The sequence below is a fragment of the Rhamphochromis sp. 'chilingali' genome (genome assembly GCF_963969265.1).
Source record: "Rhamphochromis sp. 'chilingali' genome assembly, chromosome: 21".
Classification (NCBI taxonomy): Eukaryota; Metazoa; Chordata; class Actinopteri; order Cichliformes; family Cichlidae; genus Rhamphochromis; species Rhamphochromis sp. 'chilingali'.
The window spans coordinates 2,985,266-3,011,669 of NC_137949.1; the positions used below are offsets into that span (position 1 = coordinate 2,985,266).

Below are 26,404 nucleotides of genomic sequence, written 5' to 3' on the forward strand. Positions count from 1 at the left end.
GCATAAAAGTATGCCTCAAGATTTGGGAGTGCCAAACCCCCCTTATCCTTTCTTATCTGTAGTGTTTCAAATTTAATTCTTGGTCTATGACCATTCCATATAAACTTGGATATAATTTTGTCCCATAATCTAAATTGTTTTTCAGGTATATCAATGGGTAGTGACTGAAAAAAGTAGAGAAGTCGGGGTAAGACACATACTTTTATCGTCTCTATTCGAGCGCCAATATCTGATGGAAGAGTAGCCCACCTATCCAAATCTCTCTTAATTTCCTTATCTAAGTTAACGTAGTTAAGTTTATATAAGTCCTCAACGTTTTGTGATAAGGTTACCTCAAAATATTTCATTTTTGTTGCTCTCCAATTCAAATTATATTTTTGTTTTATGGTTTTGGATGGGAGATAGTTGAATGTTAAAATCTGAGTTTTATTCAAGTTATGCTTGTATCCTGAATAAAACCCAAATATGTCGAGTTGCTTAATTAATATGGGAATACATATGTCGGGATCCTCTAAAAAACAGATCACATCATCTGCAAAAAGTCCTATAATATGTTCCTCATCCCCCACCACTATTCCTTTAAGATTTCTATTTTGCCTAATTGCTTGTGCAAGGGGTTCTATAAAGATTGCAAACAAAGTAGGAGAGAGGCAGCAGCCCTGTCTGGTAGACCGCTCTAATTTTATACTCTCAGTTAAACTGCCGTTTATTCTTATCCTTGCAGTTGGGTTTTGATAAAGCGTTTTAATACATCTGATAGCTTTATCATTAAATCCAAATTTCTCAAGTACCTGATATAGAAAATTCCAATTTACGCTATCAAAAGCCTTTTCTGCATTGAGGCTTATAAAGACTGCACATTTTCCTTTTTGTTGAATATGATTGATAATATATAAAGTTCTCCTTATATTGTCTTGGGTTTGATGTCCCTTTATAAAGCCTGTCTGATCTTCATTGATAATATCTCTAATAAAATATTCATATCTTTTAGAAATAATTGAGGTATATATTTTATAGTCAACATTGAGTACTGATATAGGTCTATAATCTGAATAAATCTCACTTGATTTTTTTTGGGGGGATCACTGTTATAACCGCTTCTTTCCATGAAGGGGCATTTCACCATGTTCGAGTGTATAATTGAATGATTTTTCGAGTAGTGGTATAAGCTGTTCTTTAAAAGTTTTATACCACTCGGAGGGTAAACCGTCACTGCCGGGAGATTTATTTGATTTTAATTTATTTATTGCTTTATCTATCTCTGTTTTTGTAATAGGAGAGGTCATAAGGTCATTTTGATTGTTCCCAATTGAGGGTAAATCCAGTTTCTCAAGAAAAGCTTTTATTTGATCAATGTCAGCGGAGAGAGGTTGACTGTATAACTTTCTATAGTAGTTCCTAAACTGATTTCCAATCTCTTTAGAGTCATAAATTATTTGATTAGTTTCTATATCCCTTATCTTATGAATTGTCCGATCTGTTTTTACTGAAATTTTTAACAGAAGTATCTGTATTTCTACTTAAGTCTGTAAGTTACCATGGTGATTTAGCCGGTTAAAACTTCGCGACACAGATAACTCGACACGCGCTAAGCCATTAATCTTGCTTCGTAGTTACACCCCTCCGGACTCAGCAGCTGCTCCGGGTTTGTTTAGTCCTCTGGTTCAATCTGTTGAGTTCAGGTTCTGGCGGAAACACTCTAGTAATACGACTAGAACTGAGAACGGTATGCAATTAACGGTCAGAAATACCATATTAGTGGAACCTGCAAATCTGCAGTCAACAAAAACCTGTATGCATGTTTTTCGTGAATGTGTCAAATAAAATTGTGATTTCACGATTACTGTTTCTATCTCTATTTGAGGAATAGGCAAAAATGTACTATCTTCCTTCTAAGCATGTCGAATGCTACAGGAATTTTCATACTTTTACTCGGTTTGTTTGAGATATTTCTCTGTGTAGTTTTGCATTTGTTTTTGTATTTCTTTTGACAAATCTAAAATCTTCTTTTTTCATCCCACTTTTCAGAAACCTTAGCAATATTATTTAACAGTATTTAATTCCTTTAGTGTTTTTTTGTTTGTTTGTTTTTATCTGCGTCTGAAGCACATTTCTGGGTTAATTTGAAACATCAGGTCATTTGCAGTTTACATGGTGTCCTTGAAGGCAGCAAGGCAGGCTGCCTTGCTTGCCGTACACTCCAGCCCCCGAAGGCCAGGGTTACTTCCTGCCTTTTGTAACTTTGCTGTACACAACATAGAAGTACAGCGATCGCGGCGGTGGCTTCTCTCACTTGATGAACTCAAAGCTGTAAGTTTTTATTGTATTTTTTTTTATGCCACATGATAGTAAATGCACCGTCGTGGAGATAGCCGAATCACAGAACTAGCTCTAGCTACAAACACGGATAACTCTCTGTACTGTACTTAGAGTTGCTCTCTGTTAAAATACTATGCAAGAAAGAGTTAGGTAGAACTGAAATGAACGCACATGGTTTAGTTGTGTGTATGTATGTATGTATGTATGTATGTATGTATGTGCTTTTAACAGTAAACCAGTGGGGCACCGACCTTGAATTTTGCCTGATAGTTTAGCATACCATAGCATAGCATAAAAGTCGTTAAAAACGAGACTGTAGTTAGGTGTGGAAGTTGAACTATGTATGAATATTCACATGTGCCTTTGAATTCTAAATGAGCATGGGAACCTGGCTTAGCATGACAGATAATTTGTTTAATTGTACCGCCGTCAATTGTAGATGCGTGTAAAAGTTGGAAATAATGGTAATGCGAGTTGACCGCACGAGCTGTGAGGAAGGAAGCGGGGTGTCACTACAGCCATGATACAATCAAGCAAACCAAAACAAAGGTTCCGGCGGGGGCGCAAAACGTGTCAGCTGCTCGGTGTGTGTGAGAGAGAAAGAATTTGTTACAACGCAAGTGAAAAGTTTTCGTTGGAACTTGGCAACGTTGCTTGTTGTGAGCAAACCCGAACACATCTGCATTTCCTTTTTAACTCGCTGCGTTGCTGACTCACCTGACAACAAACAAAGCAATAAAAGGGGATGCCAGCTAGTATACTAGTAGCTACATTTAGTCGTCAAATATAACGCCAGTTCTAATGAAACAAGGCATTAGCAATGAAGATGAAACAATTTTTAATAAGGGAAAAGCACGTGGGTGTTGGCAAGGATAAACAAAGACTTAAAATTTCCTATCTTGAGTCGGGAAATGAAGTCCTAAGTATTAGCAAGCCTCCATAGTCTGAGGTAGAGTGTGCAGATATTTGTTAGAAGGAATGCTGTGGTGGGGAAAAGTGAGTCACTCATGAGAGGGGCCTGTGCTGCCTTTCTATTTTCCCTTGGGTTTTTTTTTTTTCTTTTTTGGGCTTTGGCTTCTGCAGTGAACTTCATCACAGTTACTCATATTCTCATTCTGTAACTTGTGTTTTCCTTATAACGCATTCTGAAGTCACAGTGACTTTGTGTGTAGTGCTGAGCTGGCCTTATTACATTTGTGGAAGTTGGAGCAAATCACCCACATGTGTTCCATATATATGATGGACAGATAGGTGCCAGATCATAACAAAGTGTCATAATAAGAGTATTCTTCTCTTATCTGGGTTCACTTGGCCTGGCAGTCAGTCACATGAAGCAGGCTATGAATTTGCTAAGTTAATTCAGCATGTTCGCATAAAAGATTTTTCTTTTACTTATTTAGTAAAAAATCTACTTGGGGAAAGTAAAACTCTGAGTCCCCTGACCTCAGGTTTTTTCCCCCACTGAATTATTGTAAGTAAGTAAGTAAGTAAACTTTATTAAGCGCTTTTCGCAGACAGGCAATCACAAAGCGCTGTACACAAATATTAAAATATTAAAATAAACAATAAAATCAATAGACATTATATACAATGTAAAAGATCAAATGTAAATAATGTAAAAAAAATAAAATAAAATATGTAGATCAACAAAAGGCTTGTTAATATTGTTAATATTAATTTTTAACATCTACACCATCATAACGTTTTGTTTTCAGCAGAAGAAAAATTCTGCATCAAAACAAACTGGCAAACTTACTTATTCACTTGCTTGATAAATGTGAATACACACACTCCAAATCTACCCCATTCAGGAGATAATACACTGTCAGTACACCCCAGATTAATGTCAGAAAACCTGAGAGACAAAGTTATAGAGGTGAAATAAATATTTGATGCCTTAGTTTAGATTGCATGTATATTTTCATGGACCGGCCTGTAAAGTGTCGCAGATAAGTACAACAAAATAAAATGACACGACCAAGACAAAAACTGTGGTATTTTGTAAATATAATAATAAACCCAAATTCACTGTGTAACTTTATTAGCAGCGTCCTCCTGAAATGCGCCAACAACATTGAGAGTAACATCCTCTTCTCTGCCCCTTAATGCTCTCTGGTCGCTATGGTAACGCGTAAATATTTCTTTCAAAATAAGACGCACAACTACAACACGGGAAAAGGCCCATGGAAACCAAGTTAATGATAAAAACTCTGAAAACCCTAAATTTCACACCCGAGCCTCAACTCTCGCGGGGGTTGGGGACCGCTGTCTTATTTTATTTGGCTTTGACGTTTGAGCACATTTGAGATTCTTTAAATATTTTTGCATTTAAAAAAATGTTTTCTTTAAAAAAATGAAATTTAAATATAGAAAGTAAATACAGTCACAGCTTCTAGTTTTTTTGTGTTTTGTTTTGTTTTTGACAGTTGTATGCAGTTGAACTTTAAAACATTGCAATTTCTAAAATGAAAATAAATGATTTTTTTTTTAAATAGCTGTTTTTTTTTGTCTTTTGAATGTTTATCATTTGTCACTAATAAGACAGAAGTATTTCATATCTGATTACTTGATTCATTGACTGAATAGTCAATAGATTACTCGATTAATAAAATAATCAGTAGCTGCAGCCCTAACCCTAGGCGTTACCAACCTTCTGTTGGGATAACAGCAAAATGTGGCCTGAGAATGTCAGAGCCATCAGGACTTCTAATCGTCCAGGGCAGAGGTTCAGGTTTTGTTTGTAATTGATCTACAATAAAGTGTGGAAGCAGCAATGAAGCTTTTACATTTATGCTGAAATAAATAGACACTGTTCTTTATAAATTCTAATATAAGTTGAGCACAGAATTTTAGATCATCTTATTATTTGGTGTATTTTACTTTTACCACAGCATGTACTTAAACTCTCAGAGTCCTCAGGTTTGTCTCTCAGGTTAGCCCACAACGAATCTTGGTTTTGATCCCAATTCTTAGTCGAGTTCAGAGATTATGAATGTGAATCAAGAACCGCTAGTTCAATTCCTTGGAATTTGTTGGTCATGGTGGACTGGCTTTTCTAGTCTGAACACTCAAAGCACTTTACAAAACTTGCCTCATTCACACAAGCACTTGCTTCCTTTGCACTTTCTATCTAATATTCACATGCATTCATACTCAGATGGATACATCGGAGAGCAACATGGGGTTAGTATCTTGCCCAAGGATATTTGGCATACAGACGAACAGACAGAGATCAAACAACCAACCTTCCGGTTGGTAGGTGGTCTGCTCTGCCACCTGAGCTACACTTCCTTGAACTTTCGATCCCATTTAATCTTTTGCTGTTGTGCTACAATAAACTGATTTCAGTTTGTGTGCTGGAGGATGAAAATATTGCCATAGTCTACAGCAGCAGTCCCCAACCCCTGGGCCTCGGACTGGTACCGGTCCGTGAGCCGTTTGGTACCGGGCAGCGAGAGTTGAGGCTCAGGTGTGAAATGTATGGTTTTCAGGGTTTTTATTGGTTTTCAGCGTTATTTTGTTATCGTTTTTATTGTTAACTCGGTTTTCCTGGGTCTTTTAACGTGTGTTATGAATAAATCTTCTTTTTTTCGGTACCGGTACTAGTTTTATTTTGTTGTATTTATCCGCGACACCTTAAAGGCCGGTCCGTGAAAATATTGTCGGGCATAAACCGGTCCGTGGCGCAACAAAGGTTGGGGACCGCTGGTCTACAGCATGGATATGGATATTACTTTTACTTTATTATCATTCTGTTGTCTTTTTGTGCAAAGTGGAAACTGCATCCAGGACAGAAATGCATAATTAATATAATGAGCAGTATAACAGATTACTTTCTCCTGGGTGTAATTTAGTAACATACTGCATTACTGTTAAGAAAAGTGTTCTGTGTAATATGTGTAATTATTACTTTTTTTCAGTAGCAATTTCAACACTGATCACAACAAAGACTGAACGCCTCCAATATGACAAACACTTGACCACACAGCATGCAGTTAATTTGCACGAATGTAATGTCTTTGATGCTGCTTAGCTCAACTCTGTGGTGACTCTGAAAGTGGAGCCAAGGAGAACCAAATGACAATTTGGAATTGAATTGACAAGTGATGACTATCAGAATCAGAAAAGCCAAATTATTATCAATTCCCATCCTTACTCCCCATTTTCTCAGGAGCATCTCTGAATCACTACCAGTACACAAGAGGGTTTAGAGAGGACTTTTGCTGATTGAGTCTTGTCTTTTTTTTTAATAGTAAATTCATCATCTGTGATCTAGCTATCTATCTAGCTATCTATCTAGTTATCTATCTAGCTATCTATCTAGCTATCGAGCTATCTATGTAGAGAGAGGGAGGGGCTGGGGTCTATCACACCCGGCAAGACCCCAGGTGCAGGCTGTGTAAAGATGCCCCAGAGACAATCCAGCACATAACAGCAGGGTGCAAGATGCTAGCAGGCAGGGCATACAGTGGGGCAAAAAAGTATTTAGTCAGCCACCGATTGTGCAAGTTCCCCCACTTAAAATGATGACAGAGGTCAGTAATTTGCACCAGAGGTACACTTCAACTGTGAGAGACAGAATGTGAAAAAAAAATCCATGAATCCACATGGTAGGATTTGTAAAGAATTTATTCGTAAATTAGGGTGGAAAATAAGTATTTGGTCACCTCAAACAAGGAAAATCTCTGGCTCTCACAGACCTGTAACGTCTTCTGTAAGAAGCTTTTCTGTCCCCCACTCGTTACCTGTATGAATGGCACCTGTTTGAACTCATCATCTGTATAAAAGACACCTGTCCACAGCCTCAAATAGTCAGACTCCAAACTCCGCCATGGCCAAGACCAAAGAGCTTTCGAAGGACACCAGGAAAAGTATTGTAGACCTGCACCAGACTGGGAAGAGTGAATCTACAATAGGCAAGCAGCTTGGTGTGAAAAAAATCAACTGTGGGAGCAATCATCAGAAAATGGAAGACATACAAGACCACTGATAATCTCCCTCGATCTGGGGCTCCACGCAAGATCTCATCCCGTGGGGTCAAAATGATCATGAGAGCGGTGAGCAAAGATCCCAGAACCACACGGGGGGACCTGGTGAATGACCTGCAGAGAGCTGGGACCAAAGTAACAAAGGTCACCATCAGTAACACACTACAACGGCAGGGAATCAAATCCCGCAGTGCCAGACGTGTTCCGCTGCTGAAGCCAGTGCATGTCCAGGCCCGTCTGAAGTTTGCCAGAGAGCACATGGATGATACAGCAGAGGATTGGGAGAATGTCATGTGGTCAGATGAAACCAAAGTAGAACTTTTTGGTATAAACTCAACTCGTCGTGTTTGGAGGACAAAGAATACTGAGTTGCATCCCAAGAACACCATACCTACTGTGAAGCATGGGGGTGGAAACATCATGCTATGGGGCTGTTTTTCTGCCAAGGGGACAGGACGACTGATCCGTGTTAAGGACAGAATGAATGGGGCCATGTATCGTGAGATTTTGAGCCAAAACCTCCTTCCATCAGTGAGAACTTTGAAGATGAAACGAGGCTGGGTCTTCCAACATGACAATGGTCCAAAACACACCGCCCGGGCAACAAAGGAGTGGCTCCGTAAGAAGCATTTGAAAGTCCTGGAGTGGCCTAGCCAGTCTCCAGACCTCAACCCCAAGTATTGAGTTGTATTTTTGTTATTGACCAAATACTTATTTTCCACCCTGATTTACGAATAAATTCTTTACAAATCCTACCATGTGGATTCATGGATTTTTTTTTTTTCACATTCCGTCTCTCACAGTTGAAGTGTACCTCTGGTGCAAATTACTGACCTCTGTCATCATTTTAGGTGGGGGAACTTGCACAATCGGTGGCTGACTAAATACTTTTTTGCCCCACTGTACATGGAACGCCATAACCAAGTGGCCGGCATAGTGTACAGAAACATCTGTGCCGAGTATAACCTGGAAGTCCCAAGGTCAAAATGGGAGATGCCCCCAAGGGTGGTGGAGAATGACCGAGCTAAGATCCTGTGGGACTTCCAGATACAGACGGACAAAATGGTGATGGCTAACCAACCGGACATAGTGGTGGTAGACAAACAGAAGAAGACGGGCGTAGTGATCGATGTAGCAGTTCCGAATGACAGCAACATCAGGAAGAAGGAACACGAGAAGCTGGAGAAATACCAAGGGCTCAGGGAAGAGCTCGAGAGGATGTGGAGGGTGAAGGTAACGGTGGTCCCCGTGGTAATCGGAGCACTAGGTGCGGTGACTCCCAAGCTAGGCGAGTGGCTCCAGCAGATCCCGGGAACAACATCGGAGATCTCTGTCCAGAAGAGCGCAGTCTTGGGAACAGCTAAGATACTGCGCAGGACCCTCAAGCTCCCAGACCTCTGGTAGAGGACCCGAGCTTGAAGGATAAACCGCCCGCAGGGGTGTGCTGGGTGGTTTTTTTTTTTGGTTTTTTTTTGTTATAATAAAAATAAAAATAAATTCCCCACTCGCCCCTGTGGGCGGTCAATATATACAATATAGATAGATAGTTTTTATGTCTTGGAGCAAAGCGTGAAGTTTTTGCAAATGACCATATAGAACCCCTTAGAAACCTTCAGTCTGACCATGATTTTTTTACAGAAAAAACTCCTCACTGCTTTGCTGCAAACGAGCACAGCCATATGTACGGAGTCACTGATTGTAACAAGAACCTGAAGTGGATATGCAATGATTCTACTCTTGTTCATATCAAAGTGTTGTTCAAGTTGTTTCTCAAAACGTCACCAACCTACAGCTGGTAAAGTTCCTCTTCAGTAGAAAGTGTCTACTAAAACTGCCTGCTGTTGTTCTTTTCAGACCCAGAACTAGTCATGACTCTACCGGAGCAGCAGGAGTTCACAGACAACCTGGATTCAGCCAAGTCCTGGATGACAGCCATCCAAGAGAGGCTGAAGGCCAATGACAACACGCAGGGCCCCCGTCAGGCTCTGGAGGCCAGACTTAGGGAGACAGAGGTGGGTTGGTAAAATTAATCTTGACCCTTCCCTTCTGACCCATGCTGTGTTGTTATACATCTGACCAGTTTCAGACAGGGTCTAACTTGAGGAGACATAACCCGGTGGAAAGCAGCTATTTGATCTCAAGGACTGCTGGAATTACATCATGCCAGCCATTCGGGAAAACATGAGGCAGGCCAGGGCTGGTGGGGGAAGGAGGTAGCTCAGTAGGTAGAGTGTTTGCCCCGAAGGGTTGGGGGTTCAAATCCACCGAACGGCTACCCTGACGTACCCCCGAGCAAAGTACCGTCCCTACACACTGCTCCCCGGGCACTGGATTTTTGGCTTCCCACTGCTTCACTGAGTGAATGGATTAAATGCAGAGGAGTAATTTTCCTACGGGGATTAATAAAGTACACATACACATCGGTTAGTTGAACTTTCAAAATAATCAAAGATGGTGTTGTTTTCTCAGATGAGTAAATAAAAAATTACAGGTCACCAAATATTGTTTCACAAAGGGCTAAAAGGGAATGCCACAATTTAGACAGAAACAAAATACTTGTCTAATTAACCTACTAATGCCGACCTTGTTCTAATTTTTGTGAGGAGAAAGGTTGGAGGTGAGGATAAGCACAATCAGATCTGAAGATGCACTTATCTAAATCCTCCCTAATCTATAATCTAACACGGCAAAAATGAGCAGAGAAAAAGCCAAAAAATACAAAACAGTTTTGCAAGTTCACAATTTGGGCAGCTGTCAATGTCCTATGGCGTCTCTGCTGGACTACTCTGAACTGCTCGTGTTGCAGAAGAAAAAGGTAAAACCCCATATCTCTTTTTCACATAACTTTCAATACCTGCGATATCTAATCACCGGATGTCCAACCACACCTTATCATACACTCTGTGACTAAAAAAACAAAACAAAAAAAAACCCATACCCCAAATCACAGAAAGTTGGGACGGTGTGTTAAATTAAAATCAAACTGAAAACAGTACTTTGTTAAATTATCTTTTACCTGTATTACATTGAAAACAATACAACAGCGCATTATTTAATGTGTTCCTCATGAATTTTATGGGGTTTGTTTGTTTGTTTTCAAAATTAACATGTATTCAAATTTTGGTTCTTGGGACACAAAAAAGGTTCGAACAGTAAAGCATTTACCAGTTACCATAACACTTAAAAGACGTTTAGGGACTACAGACACCAAGTGATGAAGTCTTTCAGGTGTAATTTTGTCCCATTCTTTCTGCAAACAAGTCTTAAGGGCAACTTGTTGCTGGTAACCTTCTAGGTTACCATTTTCTTCTTTGGTCTGGAGTACACGGCGTCCATTTCTCCCCAAAAATACTTGAAATACAGAAATTCGTTTGAACACGTTTCTACTGTGTGATGGTCCATCCTTTTGGCACAGAACAGTTTTAACTGGCATTTGTGGACAAAGGTACGTATTGTGGTACTTGACAAAGCCTTGCCAAAGTAGTCCTGTGCCCATGTGGTAATATCGTTTATAGATGAATGACGATTCTTGATGCAGTGCCGCCTGAGGGATCAGAGATCACGGTTGTTCATATTGGGCTTGCGCCCTTATCATTTACGCACTGAAATTCCTTCAGATTCCTTGAATCCTTTAAGAATGTTATACACAATCTTTCTTTGAGGAACATTGTTTTTAAACATTTTAATAATTCCTTTACCTATTTGTTGGCAGACAGGCGATCCTCGGCACATCATTGCTCCTAAAGGAATAGACCTTTCTTGGATGCTGCTTTTGTACCAAATCATAATTACAATCATCTGTTGACATCACATCCTTATTTCAATTCAATTCGATTCAATTTTATTTATATAGCGCCAAATCACAACAAAAGTCGCCTCAAGGCGCTTCATAGATACAGAGAAAAACCCAACAATCATATGACCCCCTATGAGCAGCACTTTGGCGACAGTGGAAAGGAAAAACTCCCTTTTAACAGGAAGAAACCTCCAGCAGAACCAGGCTCAGGGAGGGGCGGGGCCATCTGCTGTGATTGGTTGGGGTGAGAGAAGGAAGACAGGATAAAGACATGCTGTGGAAGAGAACCAGAGATTAATAACAGATATGATTCAATGCAGAGAGGTCTGTTAACACATAGTGAGTGAGAAAGGTGACTGGAAAGGAAAAACTCAATGCATCATGGGAATCCCCCGGCAGCCTACGTCTATTGCAGCATAACTAAGGGAGGATTCAGGGTCACCTGGTCCAACCCTAACTATATGCTTTAGCAAAAAGGAAAGTTTTAAGCCTAATCTTGAAAATAGAGATAGTGTCTGTCTCCTGAATCCAAACTGGAAGCTGGTTCCACAGAAGAGGGGCCTGAAAACTGAAGGCTCTGCCTCCCATTCTACTTTTAAATACTCTAGGAACAACAAGTAGGCCTGCAGAGCGAGAGCAAAGTGCTCTAATAGGGTGATATGGTACTACAAGGTCATTAAGATAAGATGGGGCCTGATTATTTAAGACCTTGTATGTGAGGAGCAGGATTTTGAATTCAACTCTGGACTTAACAGGAAGCCAATGAAGGGAAGCCAAAACAGGAGAAATATGCTCTCTCTTTCTGGTCCCTGTCAGGACTGTTGCTGCAGCATTTTGGATTAGCTGAAGGCTTTTCAGTGAGTTTTTTGGACATCCTGATAATAATGAATTACAGTCATCCAGCCTGGAAGTAATAAATGCATGAACTAGTTTTTCAGCGTCACTCTGAGACAGGATATTTCTAATTTTAGAGATGTTGCGCAAATGGAAGAACGCAGTCTTACATATTTGTTTAATATGTGCATTGAAGGACATGTCCTGGTCAAAAATGACTCCAAGGTTCCTCACAGTGTTACTGGAGGCCAAGGTAATGCCATCCAGAGTAAGAATCTGGTTAGATACCATATTTCTAAGCTTTTCAGGGCCGAGTACAATAACCTCAGTTTGATCTGAATTAAGAAGCAGAAAGTTAGCGGCCATCCAGGTCTTTATGTCTTTAAGACATTCCTGCAGTCTAACTCATTGGTGTGTGTTATCTGGCTTCATGGACAGATAGAGCTGGGTGTCATCAGCATAGCAGTGTAAATGTATGCTATGTCTTCTAATGATACTGCCTAAGGGTAGCATGTATAATGTAAACAGAATTGGTCCTAGCACTGAACCCTGTGGAACTCCATAATTAACCTCAGTGTGTGAAGAGGACTCTCCATTTACATGCACAAACTGGAGTCTATTAGATAGATATGATACAAACCACTGCAGCACAGTACCTGTAATACCTACAGCATGTTCTAATCGCTCTAATAGGATATTATGGTTGACAGTATCGAACGCTGCACTGAGGTCTAGCAGGACAAGCACAGAGATGAGTCCACTGTCAGAGGCCATAAGAAGATCATTTGTAACCTTCACTAAAGCTGTTTCTGTGCTGTGATGAGCTCTGAAACCTGACTGAAACTCTTCAAATAAACCATTCCTCTGCAGATGATCTGTTAGCTGTTTGACAACTACTCTTTCAAGGATGTTTGATATAAAGGAAGGTTGGAGATTGGCCTATAATTAGCTAAGACTGCTGGGTCTAGAGATGCTTTTTGAGTAAAGGTTTAACTACAGCCAGCTTGAAGGCCTGTGGTACATAGCCGATCATTAGAGATAGGTTGATCATATTTAAGATCGAAGAATTAATTAATGGCAGGACTTCTTTGAGCAGTTTTGTAGGAATGGGGTCTAAAAGACACGTTGATGGTTTGGAGGAAGTAATTATTGAAGTTAACTCAGAAAGATCAATTAGAGAAAAAGAGTCTAACGTAACATATTTAACCAATTTACCTGATTACTAGCCCTAAATTGCTCCTGCCCCAACACTTTTTGGAATATGTTGCAGGTCTGAACTACAGAAAATTATGTATGTTTACAAATGAAATGAAGGTGTCCAGACAAAACCTGAAATATTTTGTGTTCATATTGTCTGCAATGAAATAGAAGTCAAAGTAAATTTAGAAATCACTACTTTCTTTTTTTATTTGTGTTTTCCATACTGGCCCAACTTTTTCTGATTTGGGTTTGTACATGATTCAAAAAAAGTTTAAACATTAAAATCTATTTTTGTTTTCATGTTATACTTAACAAATTCCATTACATATGAACATACTTCACTTCATGTTTTATTTAGCTCAGGCAATTTTGTTAAAATTAGATTTATCCACAGTTCATTCTCTCTCTCTCAATTCCACCTTTCTCGACAACAGAAGATCCGCCAGTCAGAGGAAGAAGGCCGTGTGAAGATGGACATGGTGCTGGTGGCTGCTGAGCAGCTTCTGCAGAATGGAAATGAAGAGCTCAGGAACCACACCCATACTCAGCTCAAAGACCTGAAAGGCCTCTGGGAAGAGACCTGCACCTACATCACCCACTGTCACAGGTGGTCATCTACACTGTTCAGGAGTGCAGGATGTGTGGTAATGTGTAGCATTACTGGTTGGTTTGGCCTGAGGGCAGCCTTGACTTCATGTTCTGTTTTTGAATTGCCTTACCGTATAAGCTCAGCTTAGTGGGTCTAAACTAGAGAAAAAGGCTCTTACTTGGTGTTGCCTCTCTCTGCGTTAGAGTATCACTTCCTGTTACAACACACAGTGATGTTTTCGTGTAGCTTGAAAAAATCTCATAATTCTGACATTTCTCAGAAAATTCTGGATGGGAGTAGATACAAAAAATGACGGCCTCAACGTGGCATTCAATCTATTATTAGCAGAGGAGGTGAAAGTACGCCTCTTCTACTTAAGTAGAAGTACAGATACTTAGAGCTGCACAATTAATCGTTAGAAAATCGCGATCTCAATTCATACTTATGTGCGATCTCATTTCCAAATGACAACGATTTAAAGAAAAAAGACGACGACGATTGTACCGCATTTTGATCCGGGACGTACTCTGCATGAAAACAAGCGCTCACTCTTCCTGCTCAACAAATGACAAGGGCGGAGCCTTATACCACGTGATACAGAAGCTGGCTGCTAAAATTAGCAGGGAGAAAACAACGGAGAGCACGTCAGGGATGACGAGAAAGTGACAGGAGAAAATCCGTCCCGGTCAACCACCCAAACATCAATAACGGGAACCTTATACAGCGCTTCCCTATACCCGTCGACCTCCCGCAGGCACAAAGAAATCACGGAGGCCATCACTTATCACCTGACCAAAGATATGGCTCCCATCAACACTGTGCAAAATGAGGGATTTGGGAAAATGATCAACACCCTAGACAAACGCTACACAGTGCTGTCCCGCAACTATTTTTCTATTGTTGCACTACCTGCTCTATACACGCAGCGTCGAGCAACGGTGGAGACGGGATTTCAAGCAGTACAACATTTTGCGGCAACAACAAAACGTGAGACATTTGTTGTTTTTATGTTTATTTATTGTTTTTATATTCAGTCTCAACTGTTACAAAGTTGATGTGCAGTTAATAAGTGCAATAAATATTTATACTGGAAAAGAAAATCGTGATCTCAATTCTAAGCAAAAAAATCGTGATTCTCATTTTATGCAAAATCGTGCAGCCCTACAGATACTAGTGTTAACAGTTGAACCAGTACTTAAACTTATTTACTCAAGTAAAAGTAAAAAAGAAGTACAGGCTTTGAAATGTACTTAAAGAAAGTTTCTACCAGCTTTCTGTGCAAAGCTAACTGAGCCGTGTGCTATATTAATGCAATAATAAAATAATATTAGAAAATGGGAATACAAACTTTAATATAATTTTTAATTCTAACAGTACTCAGCTTGAATCAGAAAGAAGAAGAAGAAGCAACATTTTTAAACTTGATTTTCTTATGCCTACATTAGTGTGACTGCCTCTAAACAGGAAAATGAGCACAGTCAGGAGTTGAAGTGGGATTCAGCTGCTGAGGGAACCCTAAAATCAGTTGTAGTAGCATAGTGTGGGGAAGAATCACAACTCACAATAATTTTTATTGAGAGCTCTGTTAGAGTTTCTTGGTCTACAGGCTGTGATCAGCTGATCTGGGCTACTGCTGTCACACACTGCTCCTTGTGGATTTGCACAACTAAATTCAGAAAGATGTAAGCAGACATGTCATGAGTTGTCCTCGCTGATTTCCATCCTTTTCATTGACAGTATACTGTATTTTTCTAGATGGTATGTAGTTGGTATGAAGGTGGAATTCAGTCAAAATGAATCTCAGCATCATCAGCTTAAATTTACATTAATCTCTGCTACACTCGATGTAACCTAACTCTGACCATGGCCACAGCCACTGTGTATCAGTCACACACTGTTCTTGAATTTAAATGCATCACAGTACACCAAACTAACCTAAAGAATATTTTCATGCAGTCTTTAAATGCCACAGTTAGTCTACCTCTAACGTTCAATTTACAGCATGTTTCATAATATAAAAAAACATGTTAGGTGCACAGACCTCTGATTTGAAAACATAAGGACTTGCATGTAAGCTTTAAATTTCCAGTTTATCAAACCCCACTGAGCAGTCCTTACCTTTAAATCTAACCTCTCCTTCCTGTCCTGTCTTTCTTATCTTTCTCCATCTCTGATGGAAAGTTATCTCTTTCTTTTCTCTCCCTGTCAAATACAGCAGCTGGACCTTTAGCTGCAACACACTGAGACAAACTCTGCACAAGCAGTTTTTGTGTTTGCTGATTTTTGAGCTGATAGAAATGTTGCATTTCAAATTACCTGTCACTTAAAAAAAATCACTCCCTTTAAGTCCCCTCCTCTTCTGTAGGGCTGGCTAGGTGCCATAGTACCGCAACTGCAACTTACGGACACCTGCTGTTGTTCTGGTGTCGTGCAAAAAAACAAAACAAACAAACAATCAAAGTAAACAAGCAACTTTAAACCCTAACTATTGCACACGCCATCTCTTTTTATGTGACATCTCTTTTAGATATTTTCTGGCAAAGTCTAATCTGGTCTTTCTGTGCTTGTGTGTAACCGGTGGTTTGTACCTTACTGTAAACCCTTGTTATGTTCAGGGTGGGCCATTTATATGGATACACCGTAATAACATGGGAATGGTTGGTGATATTAAAGTCCTGTTTGTGGCACATTAGTATATGTGAGGGGGCAAACTCCTCAAGATGGGTGGTGGCCATGGTGGCCATTTAGGAGTCGGCACGTGAGGAGCAGATCGAAATTGTGTTGATATTTGGTGAACACAGTAACCGGGTCATTGCAGCAGATTTCAATGCAAGACACCCTACGAGACCACCCATCTCCCATGCTACAGTTAGCAAACTGATTGCTAAGTTTCGTGAAACTGGTTCAGTGTTGGATTTGCCAAAATGTGGACACATCAGTGGCTGTCCTAGCTTCATTCAGCAAGAGCCCACAGCGTAGCACTCGCCGCATGTCCCTGGAGAGTGGCATTAGTCGAACATCCCTTCAGCGGATATTAGCTACTCACAAATGGCACCCTTACAAACTCCAGCTACTGCAGTATCTCAACGAGGATGACCCAGATCGGCGCACAGAATTTGCAGAATGGACAAAACAAATTGGAACAGGACCCTCAGTTCACGCAGAAGATTTTGTTCAGTGATGAGGCAAACTTTTATGTGAACGGTGAAGTTAACAAACAAAACCACCACTATTGGTCTGACACTAACCCACATTGGATGGATCCCTCCAAGACTGTTGGAACAACAAAAGTGATGGTTTGGTGTGGTATATGGGGTACAACGATAGTGGGTCCATTCTTCATCAATGGAAACCTCAAGGCCACTGGATATTTGAAATTGCTACATGATGATGTGTTTCCTTCTTTGTGCACTGAAGCTGGCACGTTCCCTGAGTTTTTCCAGCAAGATGGTGCACCACCACATTATGGGTGCCAGGTCCGAGCATTCTTAGATGATCAGTTTCCTGGAAAGTGGATTGGTCATCGTGGGCCAGTTGAATGGGCCCCAAGGTCTCCCGATCTGACCCCCTTAGACTTTTATCTTTGGGGTCATCTGAAGGCAATTGTCTATGGTGTGAAGATACGAGATGTGCAGCACCTGAAACTACGGATACTGGATGCCTGTGCTGGCATAAATCCTGCGGTGTTGCTATCAGTGTGTGAAGAGTGGGAGAAGAGGGTTGCATTGACAATCCAACACAATGGGCAGCACATTGAACACAGAGTGGTCAGAAACTTGTAAATAACTCATGAAAGAATAAAGTTACGTTGAAACCAAGCACACCATTGTTTTTCTTGTGACATTACCAATAAGTCTGATGTGTCACATGGCCCTCTTCCTATTGGGGAAAAAAACCAAAGTTGTATCCAAGATGGCCGACTTCTAAATGGCCACCATGGTCACCACCCATCTTGAGGAGTTTGCCCCCTCACATATACTAATGTGCCACAAACAGGACTTTAATATCACCAACCATTCCCATGTTATTACGGTGTATCCATAGAAATGGCCCACCCTGTACATTGACATCATGAAGACAACTCCTGATTCTTACAAGCATCCTGAGTTTGCCTTCGAAGGTTTTTTCTTAAACAAGTAAAGAATTCTGCAGTTATGTCGTAGTTGAACATAATGTACAGCACTTGTCACACACTGCTGCTTGAAGCTGTGTTAAAACAATGCAGAGGTCTAGCATGTATGTGTTAAACCTCTGTATTTTCAGTTTAATTGTTAGACCTTCATGGTTTGTGATTGTTCATATGCGGCCAAAAGCCCCTTGATATGCATAAATGCCCTCATGGCTGGATTAGGAACCCTTTATTGACTTACAATGTTGGGGTATGTGATGGAGGGGGAGGATAACACGTGCTGGTCGAAATTCATGTATGGCCCTCAGATGGTTTCCTGAAATAACCAGCAAACAAATAAATAAATGTAGCAAATAAGCGAGAAGGTAAATAAAATCCAGTTTCAGGAAGCTAAAAATGTCTTTTTAAAGGCAACAAACTTTGACAGCAGCCTATGTCTAGTTGTAGAAACAAATGTGCTTTGTTAGACCTATCACTTTTAATTAAAAACGTATTAAATAGGACTTACTGAAACAATGGACCTGACACAAATTGTCTCTTTCTTGTTTTTACCTTAAAAACAGTCGCATAGAGTGGGTGTGGCTGCACTGGAGTGAGTACCTGGAGGCCTACAAAGAGTTTGAGCTGTGGTTGACAAAGCAGCAACGAAGCCATGATGTCGAGCTAGAAGCGCAGCTGGGAGCGAAAGAGAAGCTTTGGCAGGTCGATCAGCAGAGGGTGGTGGTGAGTGATATCAAAGGCCAGGCGGTGCTACTGGAGAGGCTGCTGGATGAGGCAGCTGCACTGCACAACAGAACCCAGGACCCCAGTGTGGATCCTCAGGCCCAGGAGAGACTGCAGGAAGCGTACAATCATGTCAGAGACAGAGCTGAGGTGAGGCACTTACTTGACCTGGTTCTTATGAAAAGTGTAAGGTGGCCGCTCTGTAGGCAAAGTTCAGAAGTCACAGTGCAGTTTGTCGTTGAGTCTATTTTTTCTTTTCTTTTTTAAAACCATTTCCTTTCTTGACTGTTAGTTGGGACCAGGAAGCAGAGTCGTAGCCTTACTGAGCGTCAGCTCCCAAACCAACAAAAACAAAGCAAAAATCTGCAAAAAATCATTTAAATTTTTTTTTAAAAACACAGAAAGAACAGTGTAGTATCCACAACTGCACAAAAGAGTAAACAAATGAAATGTGGATTATTAAACATTAGGTGTCTGTCACTACATGAATTAATAATTGACCAAAAAATCGATTTATTCTACCTTATAGAAACTTGGTTACAGGAGGATGATTGTGTTAGTTTAAATGAATCAACACCCCAGAGTCATAATAATTGTCATAATCTTCAAAGCACAGACTGAGGAGTGGGTGTGGACTGATGGACAGAGCTCATTTAGTAGCATGCCTACACTATGTTAAACAATTGTTTTAATGTTGTGGTTGATTGGTGGACGTAAAAGTAAAGCCTCCAGTGCAGTCCAGTTCCTCTGCATCAGGAAGCATGGAGCTTGAGAAACACCTACAGATGTAGTCGTCCTGAGCTGAAATGATGACAACCACTTCACGCACAAATTCAAACACCTACACACAGACTACTGGTGGGTCAAATAGTTGGTCAAACATTTGAAATATTCTCAAGGGACATGACTGTGTGAAGGGTGCAGTCTGGATGAATATGTCAATGAAGATATGTGGTGATATTTATTCTGTGCACCTGTAATCTGATCCAGGGACTGCAAGTTTACTGACTGAATAATTTACCTTACTAGTGAAGACAACGTTGGATTAGTCAGTAAGAGCAAACACATGCAGGCTGTTGTGCTGTTCCCTGAGTCACACAGTGTTCTTCCTCTTTCCCTTTTCAAATAGCTCTTTAAAATGTCAGTCGCATTTTCCCACACACTGCTTTTATAAGCTGAACAGATCAGTCTGCTTGCAGTGCTGTATTTTTAACTACAAATGGGAAACGTCTGATTTAAATAAGTGTTTTTTATTTTATTTGTTTTTCTAATGAGATTATATTCCCTGGAAGCCTCTCTTACTTGGAAACGCTTGTTAGTATTTTTCTTCTCTTTTATTTTTCAGCAGAAGGTCTCGCAGAAGAATACAAATTCATATTCAGGTTTCTCACTCAGACATCCAAATGTGGTTTAAGATGTTCGTTTGTTTTGAACAGTGCAATGCTAAAAATTACCTAGAGATATATCTCCCGCTGTGCTAGGAACGTCTTTCACTGCTTCAGAAGATCTGCGAGGAACACCAGACATACCAAGGTTGTGTTCAGAGGTTCCAGTCCTGGCTGCTGTCAAAAACCAAGGAACTGACTGAAGTGATGGGGAGGAATGACATAGCTGAGGAAAAGCTCAACGCATTAAAAGTGAGACCCTGAAACTGAACTGATTTCCTAACTGATTGTGCACGTCTAGAGCAATTCTGCTGCTATGTTTACCTTAGATTAGAGGTAACTTAGATTAGATTTTAGATTGTTGTTCCAGATGAGAGCTGGTTGCTGGTTCAATCACTCTGTAAAATTAGGCTTTTACAGAATGATTCAAAGCTTCTGGCCTGAAAAAGGTCAAGAGGTGCACATTTTTGAATGTGAGGTCTGAAAATTTGAGTTACCTTGGTAGGTTGTCGTATATCTTTGCACCAGCCATCATGCAATGTTTTGTCTCTTACCTTTTTCAGGCTCTGGATGACAGTGTGGCCTGTGAGGAGAAGGCCCTGCTGGATATTGAAGGCATGGTGGAAAGCCTCAGGCCCAACACCTCTCCTGCGGGAGTGGAAGAAGTGGTTGAAGAGGCAGAGGAACTGAGGCTGGGCTGGCAGCGACTGAGGGAGGGTCTTTGCAAGGCAGATGAAGGCCTCCGCTCCAGCCTGGATACTCACAGTCAGTACATGACCCGGTGCCAGCGGCTGGGAGACGATATCGGCCGCCTCAGAGAGCTGTTCAAAGGGCTGGACCAGGAACTGGAGGAGACCCAGGACTGCAGGGATCGCATTGACCACACTGAAGAGCAAATGGTTGGCCAGTGGACAAAATACACGGTAGGGTTATTAACCATATCAGCAGTGTTATAGTGTAAAGGGTAGTGGAGATGTAGATAAATACAGGAAAGTCCTACCTCTCCTTTTCCTGCCGTTTCTGTAACAAAGTTACTGTGGTTCTTTTAATGTGCTGATGATCGATTTGTATACTGTCTGGGATGTCCTGATGTAAACAATAAAAAGAAAGCTCAGTTTAGGTTCCAGTTTAAGTGGCCAGTGTATGATTGAGGGTAACAGATGTTGCACAGAGCAGTGTACAAACCTACACATTGGGTCATAAAAAATGAAAAATGTGTTTGTTACATACATATTGAGTTATAATTGCCATGTTTATGGTTAGCTGCCTCATTGTTAGCTTTTGCTTTGTATCCCAGACTTTGAGTAGGTCAGAGGGTACTTTAACAGCCATCCAAGTATATCTGATGAATCACTTCAGACTGTTTTTGTTTTTATTTTGTTGTACCTGTCTGAGAGAACAGTATCATTCTGAAACAGACAGTCACTGCTTACCAACTAGCTGTAACTTAGCCCCTCCCTAGCGTCTTGTGTTTTAACATTCCAGGTTGCTGTTGTTGTAGTCCCTTTGACTGTTCAGCTGCTTTTCCAGAAAGAATCTCAGATGCACTCCAGCTCTGCTTTATACTGGAGTTAGTATTTCTGTTAACCTGTTCATTCTCTTACCTCTTAACCTCAAGAAAACAATTCATGTCTGCGTTTTATCCAGGCTTTATTATTGCAAAAGGCATGTCGCGGGCTCCTTCTCCTAAACTTCCTCCGAACAAATACAGGCGTAGTCGGAAAGCATTCAGTGTGGATAATTTATTTATTTTGCCGGCCTCCCAGGTGCACAAAAAGTTATTTACAAAGAAATAGAACTGACTTAAGTCAGCACAAACAAATATCTATATACAAAACACAGTCTGCATGTTACCCTCTCTGTAACAGCTCACTGGAAAGAAAGCAAAAGCAACAGGTGGGCCCTGACCGCCTTCTCTTATACCCCATAGCCCCTCCCACTAGGCGTAATAGTCATCTCTTTATTATTATCAAACCGTCTTTCCCCCTCAGCTTATTTCCTGCTGTAGTCCTACAATACATATATGTATATACAGACATTTATGGCCACTTCCCGGCAGCCTACAGTGTTTCACAATAACACCAAACAAACCAAAAGAATAATGCAGTTCACGTGACTCTTCAAGCGCGCGCGAACCCACTATTTAAACCCCGGAACCCCATACCATCGGCTTGCATAACCCCCGTATAATTCGGCGATCATAGCGAGTCTCCGCGACCGGCTTTATGGAAGGTAAGTGGGAAAATACGTTGGCCACCTTCTGCGCTGCTCAAACTATACCTCTCACCCCTTTTTGTTTATCTGCCCGGTCGCCGAAAAGCCGCGCAGCCCCGGTAATTGTAAAAACTAATGGTGGTGGTGCGTGTATGCGCCCAGATCAGCTGTCGGCGGCTCGGGACGGGGTGACTCCGTCACATCATCCCCTTCCACCCGGAGGTTGGCGTTGTGCGGCAACCTGGAGAGATAATCTGCCACTACATTGAGCTTGCCTGGTGTGTGACGGATGATGAATCTGAAAGGCTGCAGTGAAAGGTACCAGCGTGTCAGTCGGCTGTTATGGTCCTTCATGGAATGGATCCAGGTGAGCGCTCGATGATCAGTTTCCAGCTCAAACTCTCTTCCAAGTAAATAATACCTGAGTTTCTCCAGTGCCCACTTAATGGCCAAAGCCTCCTTCTCCACCGTTGAGTAGTTGGTTTCCCGTGGCAGCAGCTTGCGGCTCAGGTATAGGACCGGATGCTCATCTCCCGGGTCCCCTTGGGCCAGCACTGCTCCCAGGCCACTTTTGGAGGCATCTACCTGGACCAGAAACTTCTTCCTGAAGTCGGGGCTCCTGAGAACTGGAGTCGTACACAGGCAGGTTTTCAGCCCGTTGAAGGCTTGTTCACATTCCGCTGTCCATATGACAGGATTCCGTTGGTCTTTGCTGGTCAATGCAGTAAGAGGGGCCGCAATAGTTGCAAACTGGGGCACAAATCTTCGGTACCAGCCAACCAGCCCCAGGAAAGACCGGACTTCCTTTTTTGTGCGAGGCCGAGGGCAGTTCTGGATAGCGTCCACTTTATCCATCTGCGGGCGCACCTCACCTCTGCCCACTTGGTAGCCAAGGTAGCGGGTCTCCTGCCGTGCCCACTCACATTTAGAGGGGTTGAGGGTCAATCCTGCCTTATGGATTCTTCCCAGGACTTCGGACAAGTGCTGCAGATGCTCCTCCCAGGTGTTGCTGAAGATCACTACATCATCCAGGTAGGCAGCACTATAGGGGTCACACCCCTGTAGTAATTTGTCCATCAGCCTTTGAAAGGTGGCCGGTGCCCCATGTAGGCCAAATGGCATCACTGTGAACTGGAACAGGCCGGCAGGGGTCCTGAAGGCGGTGTACGGTCGAGAAGACTCCTCCAGTGGCACTTGCCAGTACCCTTTACACAGATCCAAGGTGGTGATGTACCTGGCCGCTCCGATCTTCTCCAGCAAGTCCTCGATTCGAGGCATGGGGTAGGCATCAAACTCTGAAATAGAATTTAGCTCCCGGAAATCAATGCAGATGCGTAGGGAGCCATCCTTCTTGAAGATGATGACCACCGGGCTACACCACTCTGAGCAGGACGGCTCTATCACCCCAAGCTCCAGCATCTTCTCCACCTCCTGTCGCAGTTTCTCCACCAAGTGTTGTGGAATCCGGTATGGCCGTTGGCGGATGGGATGTCCCTCCTTTAGGCGTATCACATGTTCGACAAGGGTGGTCCTGCCGGGGTTAACTGAACACAAAGAGGGAGTCTCCCGAAGGATTTGGAGTAGCTCCGCCGCCTGCTGTAGGGGGAGATGAGTCAACACCGGAAACATCGGATCGGCTCCCTGCTCGGGTTCGGTCTTCCCTTCTCTTGGCACTTCTCTTGCCATCAGAGCTTTCGCAGGGGCCTGGTGGGGACGCTCTTCCCATTCTTTCAGGAGATTCACATGGTAAGTCTGCTTCTGTTTTCTCTTTTCAGGATGATGAATCTCATAGGTCACTGGCCCCATTCTGCGAAGAACTGTGTATGGCCCTTGCCATTTCGCCAGCAGTTTACTGTTGGCTGAGGGGAGAAGTAACAACACCTTTTGACCAGGTTGAAACTCACGTTGCCGGGCCTGTTGGTCATACCAGGTCTTCTGGCTTCGTTGAGCGTCTCGCAGGTTGACCTCGGCCTCTTCATGGTATCTCCCTAACCGATCTCTCATTTCCAGCACAAATTGCACCACTCCTTTCTCATTTGCAGCAGAAGCAGGAGACTCCCAACCCTTCCGGAGGAGATCCAACGGGCCCTGCACATCCCAACCATAGAGTAGCTCGAATGGTGAGAAACCAGTGGAAGCCTGGGGAACTTCTCTGTACGCAAACAGCAGGAAGGGTAGCCACTGGTCCCAGTCTTTCCCAGTGTCTGACACAAACTTCTGCAACATCCTCTTCAAAGTTTGGTTGAACCTCTCCACCAACCCATCTGTCTGTGGATGGTAAGGTGACGTCCTGATGGCAGAGATGCCTAGCTGATTGTGGAAGAGCTGCATCAACCTAGAGGTAAAGTTAGTCCCTTGGTCAGTCAAAATCTCATCTGGTATCCCCACCCGGGAGAACAGCTGTACCAGTGCACGCAGAACATTGGGTGCCGTGAGCGTACGCAGGGGGAAAGCTTCCGGGAAACGAGTCGCATAATCACACACCACCAAAATGTACTGATGACCCCGACTACTTTTTACCAGAGGACCCACAATGTCCATAGCTATCCTACGGAAGGGGGTGGAGATGACTGGAAGTGGCTGTAGCAGAGCCCTGTCAGACTTGCGAGCTGGACATGTTTTCTGGCAGATAGGGCATGTACGGCAATATTTCTGTATGTCTGTGTACATTGACGGCCAAAAGAAACGTGAGCTAACTCGCATATAGGTTTTTTGGCGACCCAAATGACCTGCCCAGGGGAGGGTATGTGCTAGGTGCATAATGAGGGGTCTACAACTAGAAGGTATCACAAGCCGTTGGTGGTCACCGTCAACTGCATACAACACATTTTTGTCAACAATGAACTTCTCTTTCCCTCCCCATTTCCCAGTTCCCCCTTCAGTCACATTAGCAAACAAAACTTTCAATGTTTCATCCTCCCTTTGCAACAAAGTGATATTTTCTGGCACATCCCATTTCATGTTCTTAGTGTCCGGCCCCTTTGACCATAGCTGCTTTTCAAAGCGGCGTTGGCGGCGGGATTTTCTTGGCCCCTTAGTGCCACCCTCGCACAGACTACCGTCAAAGTCTGGCAAGGGTTGGCATCCAGCCTTCGCCTGGGCTCTAGTGACCACTGGGCCAGACACATTTAATTTAGCATTCCCCTTATCCCCCATATCAGTCTCGGTCCACTGTTCTTCTTTTTCTTGCAGCAAATCCATGAGTACAGGCAAGTCCATCCCCAGAATAACCTCTACAGGCAAGTTCTGGACCACCCCAACTGATAACAGGTATGGCTGTTCATTAATAGTCACTGTTACCTCCACTTTTGGGTATGGATGTTTATCACCATGCACACATAAAACTTCTTCCTGTCTGCTATAGTCCACACTGTTCACTGGTACCAAACTATGCTTAATTAAAGACATAAAACTACCAGTGTCCAGCAAAGCAGTAGCCTGCTGACCATTGACCTTCACTTTTTTATAGCGTTGCACATCCACTGGCTGGACCCTTGTGGGCTCCATTTCCAGCCGGGGTGCATAGCAGGCACCAGTGACTTTAGCCTTCCGGATAGGGCATACCGAGGCTTTATGACCTGGCTGCTGGCAATAATAACAAAGAAAGTCCTTACCCGGCCCTCGTACGTTGAATACCTTGGGGTTCCCGGGTGGCTCTGGGTTGCTCTCCCTCTTCAGAAGACCCGATGATGGGAGTGGTGGTCGCTGTGGCGTCCCAGATGAGCGTGCAGGTGGTGCTCCTTTACGCGCATTGAAGTACTGTGACACCAGCTTAGCGGCGGTCAGTCCATCTGCTGGCTCATGCTCCCTCACCCAGGTCCTCACCTCCCCTGGAAGTACGCGGATTAACTGCTCCATGATGATAGCTTCTCCCATCTCTTCTTTCGTATGCTGCTCTGGTCGGATCCAGCGCCGATAGAGGCCCTTCAGGCGATAATAGGTCTCTGTGGGGCTCTCACCAGGTGGAACAGTATTGGACCGAAACCTCTGCCGATACGTCTCAGGGGAAATGTCAAATTTGGTTAGCAACGCAGCTTTTAAATCTTCATAACGATGGGCTCTTTCTTCATCCATTGAAGTGTAGGCCTCCAACGCCTTCCCTGATAGCAGTGGAACTAGACGACAGGCCCATTCACTCTCTGGCCATCTCCAGGTTTTGGCAACTCGCTCAAAACGCAACAAATAGTTCTCAATGTCTTCCCCCATCTGATAGGGTGGAATTTTTGG

General features: G+C 42.5%; 1 protein-coding gene across 2 annotated transcripts in view; it reads left to right on the forward strand.

Annotated features, from left to right (window-relative positions):
• The first annotated feature begins 2,165 nt into the window (after nucleotides 1–2,165).
• Nucleotides 2,166–26,404, forward strand: part of syne3 (spectrin repeat containing, nuclear envelope family member 3) — a 73,048-nt gene continuing 48,809 nt past the window's right edge. For both annotated transcript variants that reach the window (XM_080871184.1, XM_080871185.1), the window contains exons 1-6: nucleotides 2,166–2,310; nucleotides 9,162–9,319; nucleotides 13,572–13,744; nucleotides 18,419–18,728; nucleotides 20,060–20,215; nucleotides 20,527–20,886. In XM_080871184.1, the coding sequence (XP_080727310.1) occupies nucleotides 9,176–9,319; nucleotides 13,572–13,744; nucleotides 18,419–18,728; nucleotides 20,060–20,215; nucleotides 20,527–20,886 (1,143 nt within the window). In that variant the 5' untranslated portion in view covers nucleotides 2,166–2,310; nucleotides 9,162–9,175. The remainder of the gene's footprint in view (nucleotides 2,311–9,161; nucleotides 9,320–13,571; nucleotides 13,745–18,418; nucleotides 18,729–20,059; nucleotides 20,216–20,526; nucleotides 20,887–26,404) is intronic.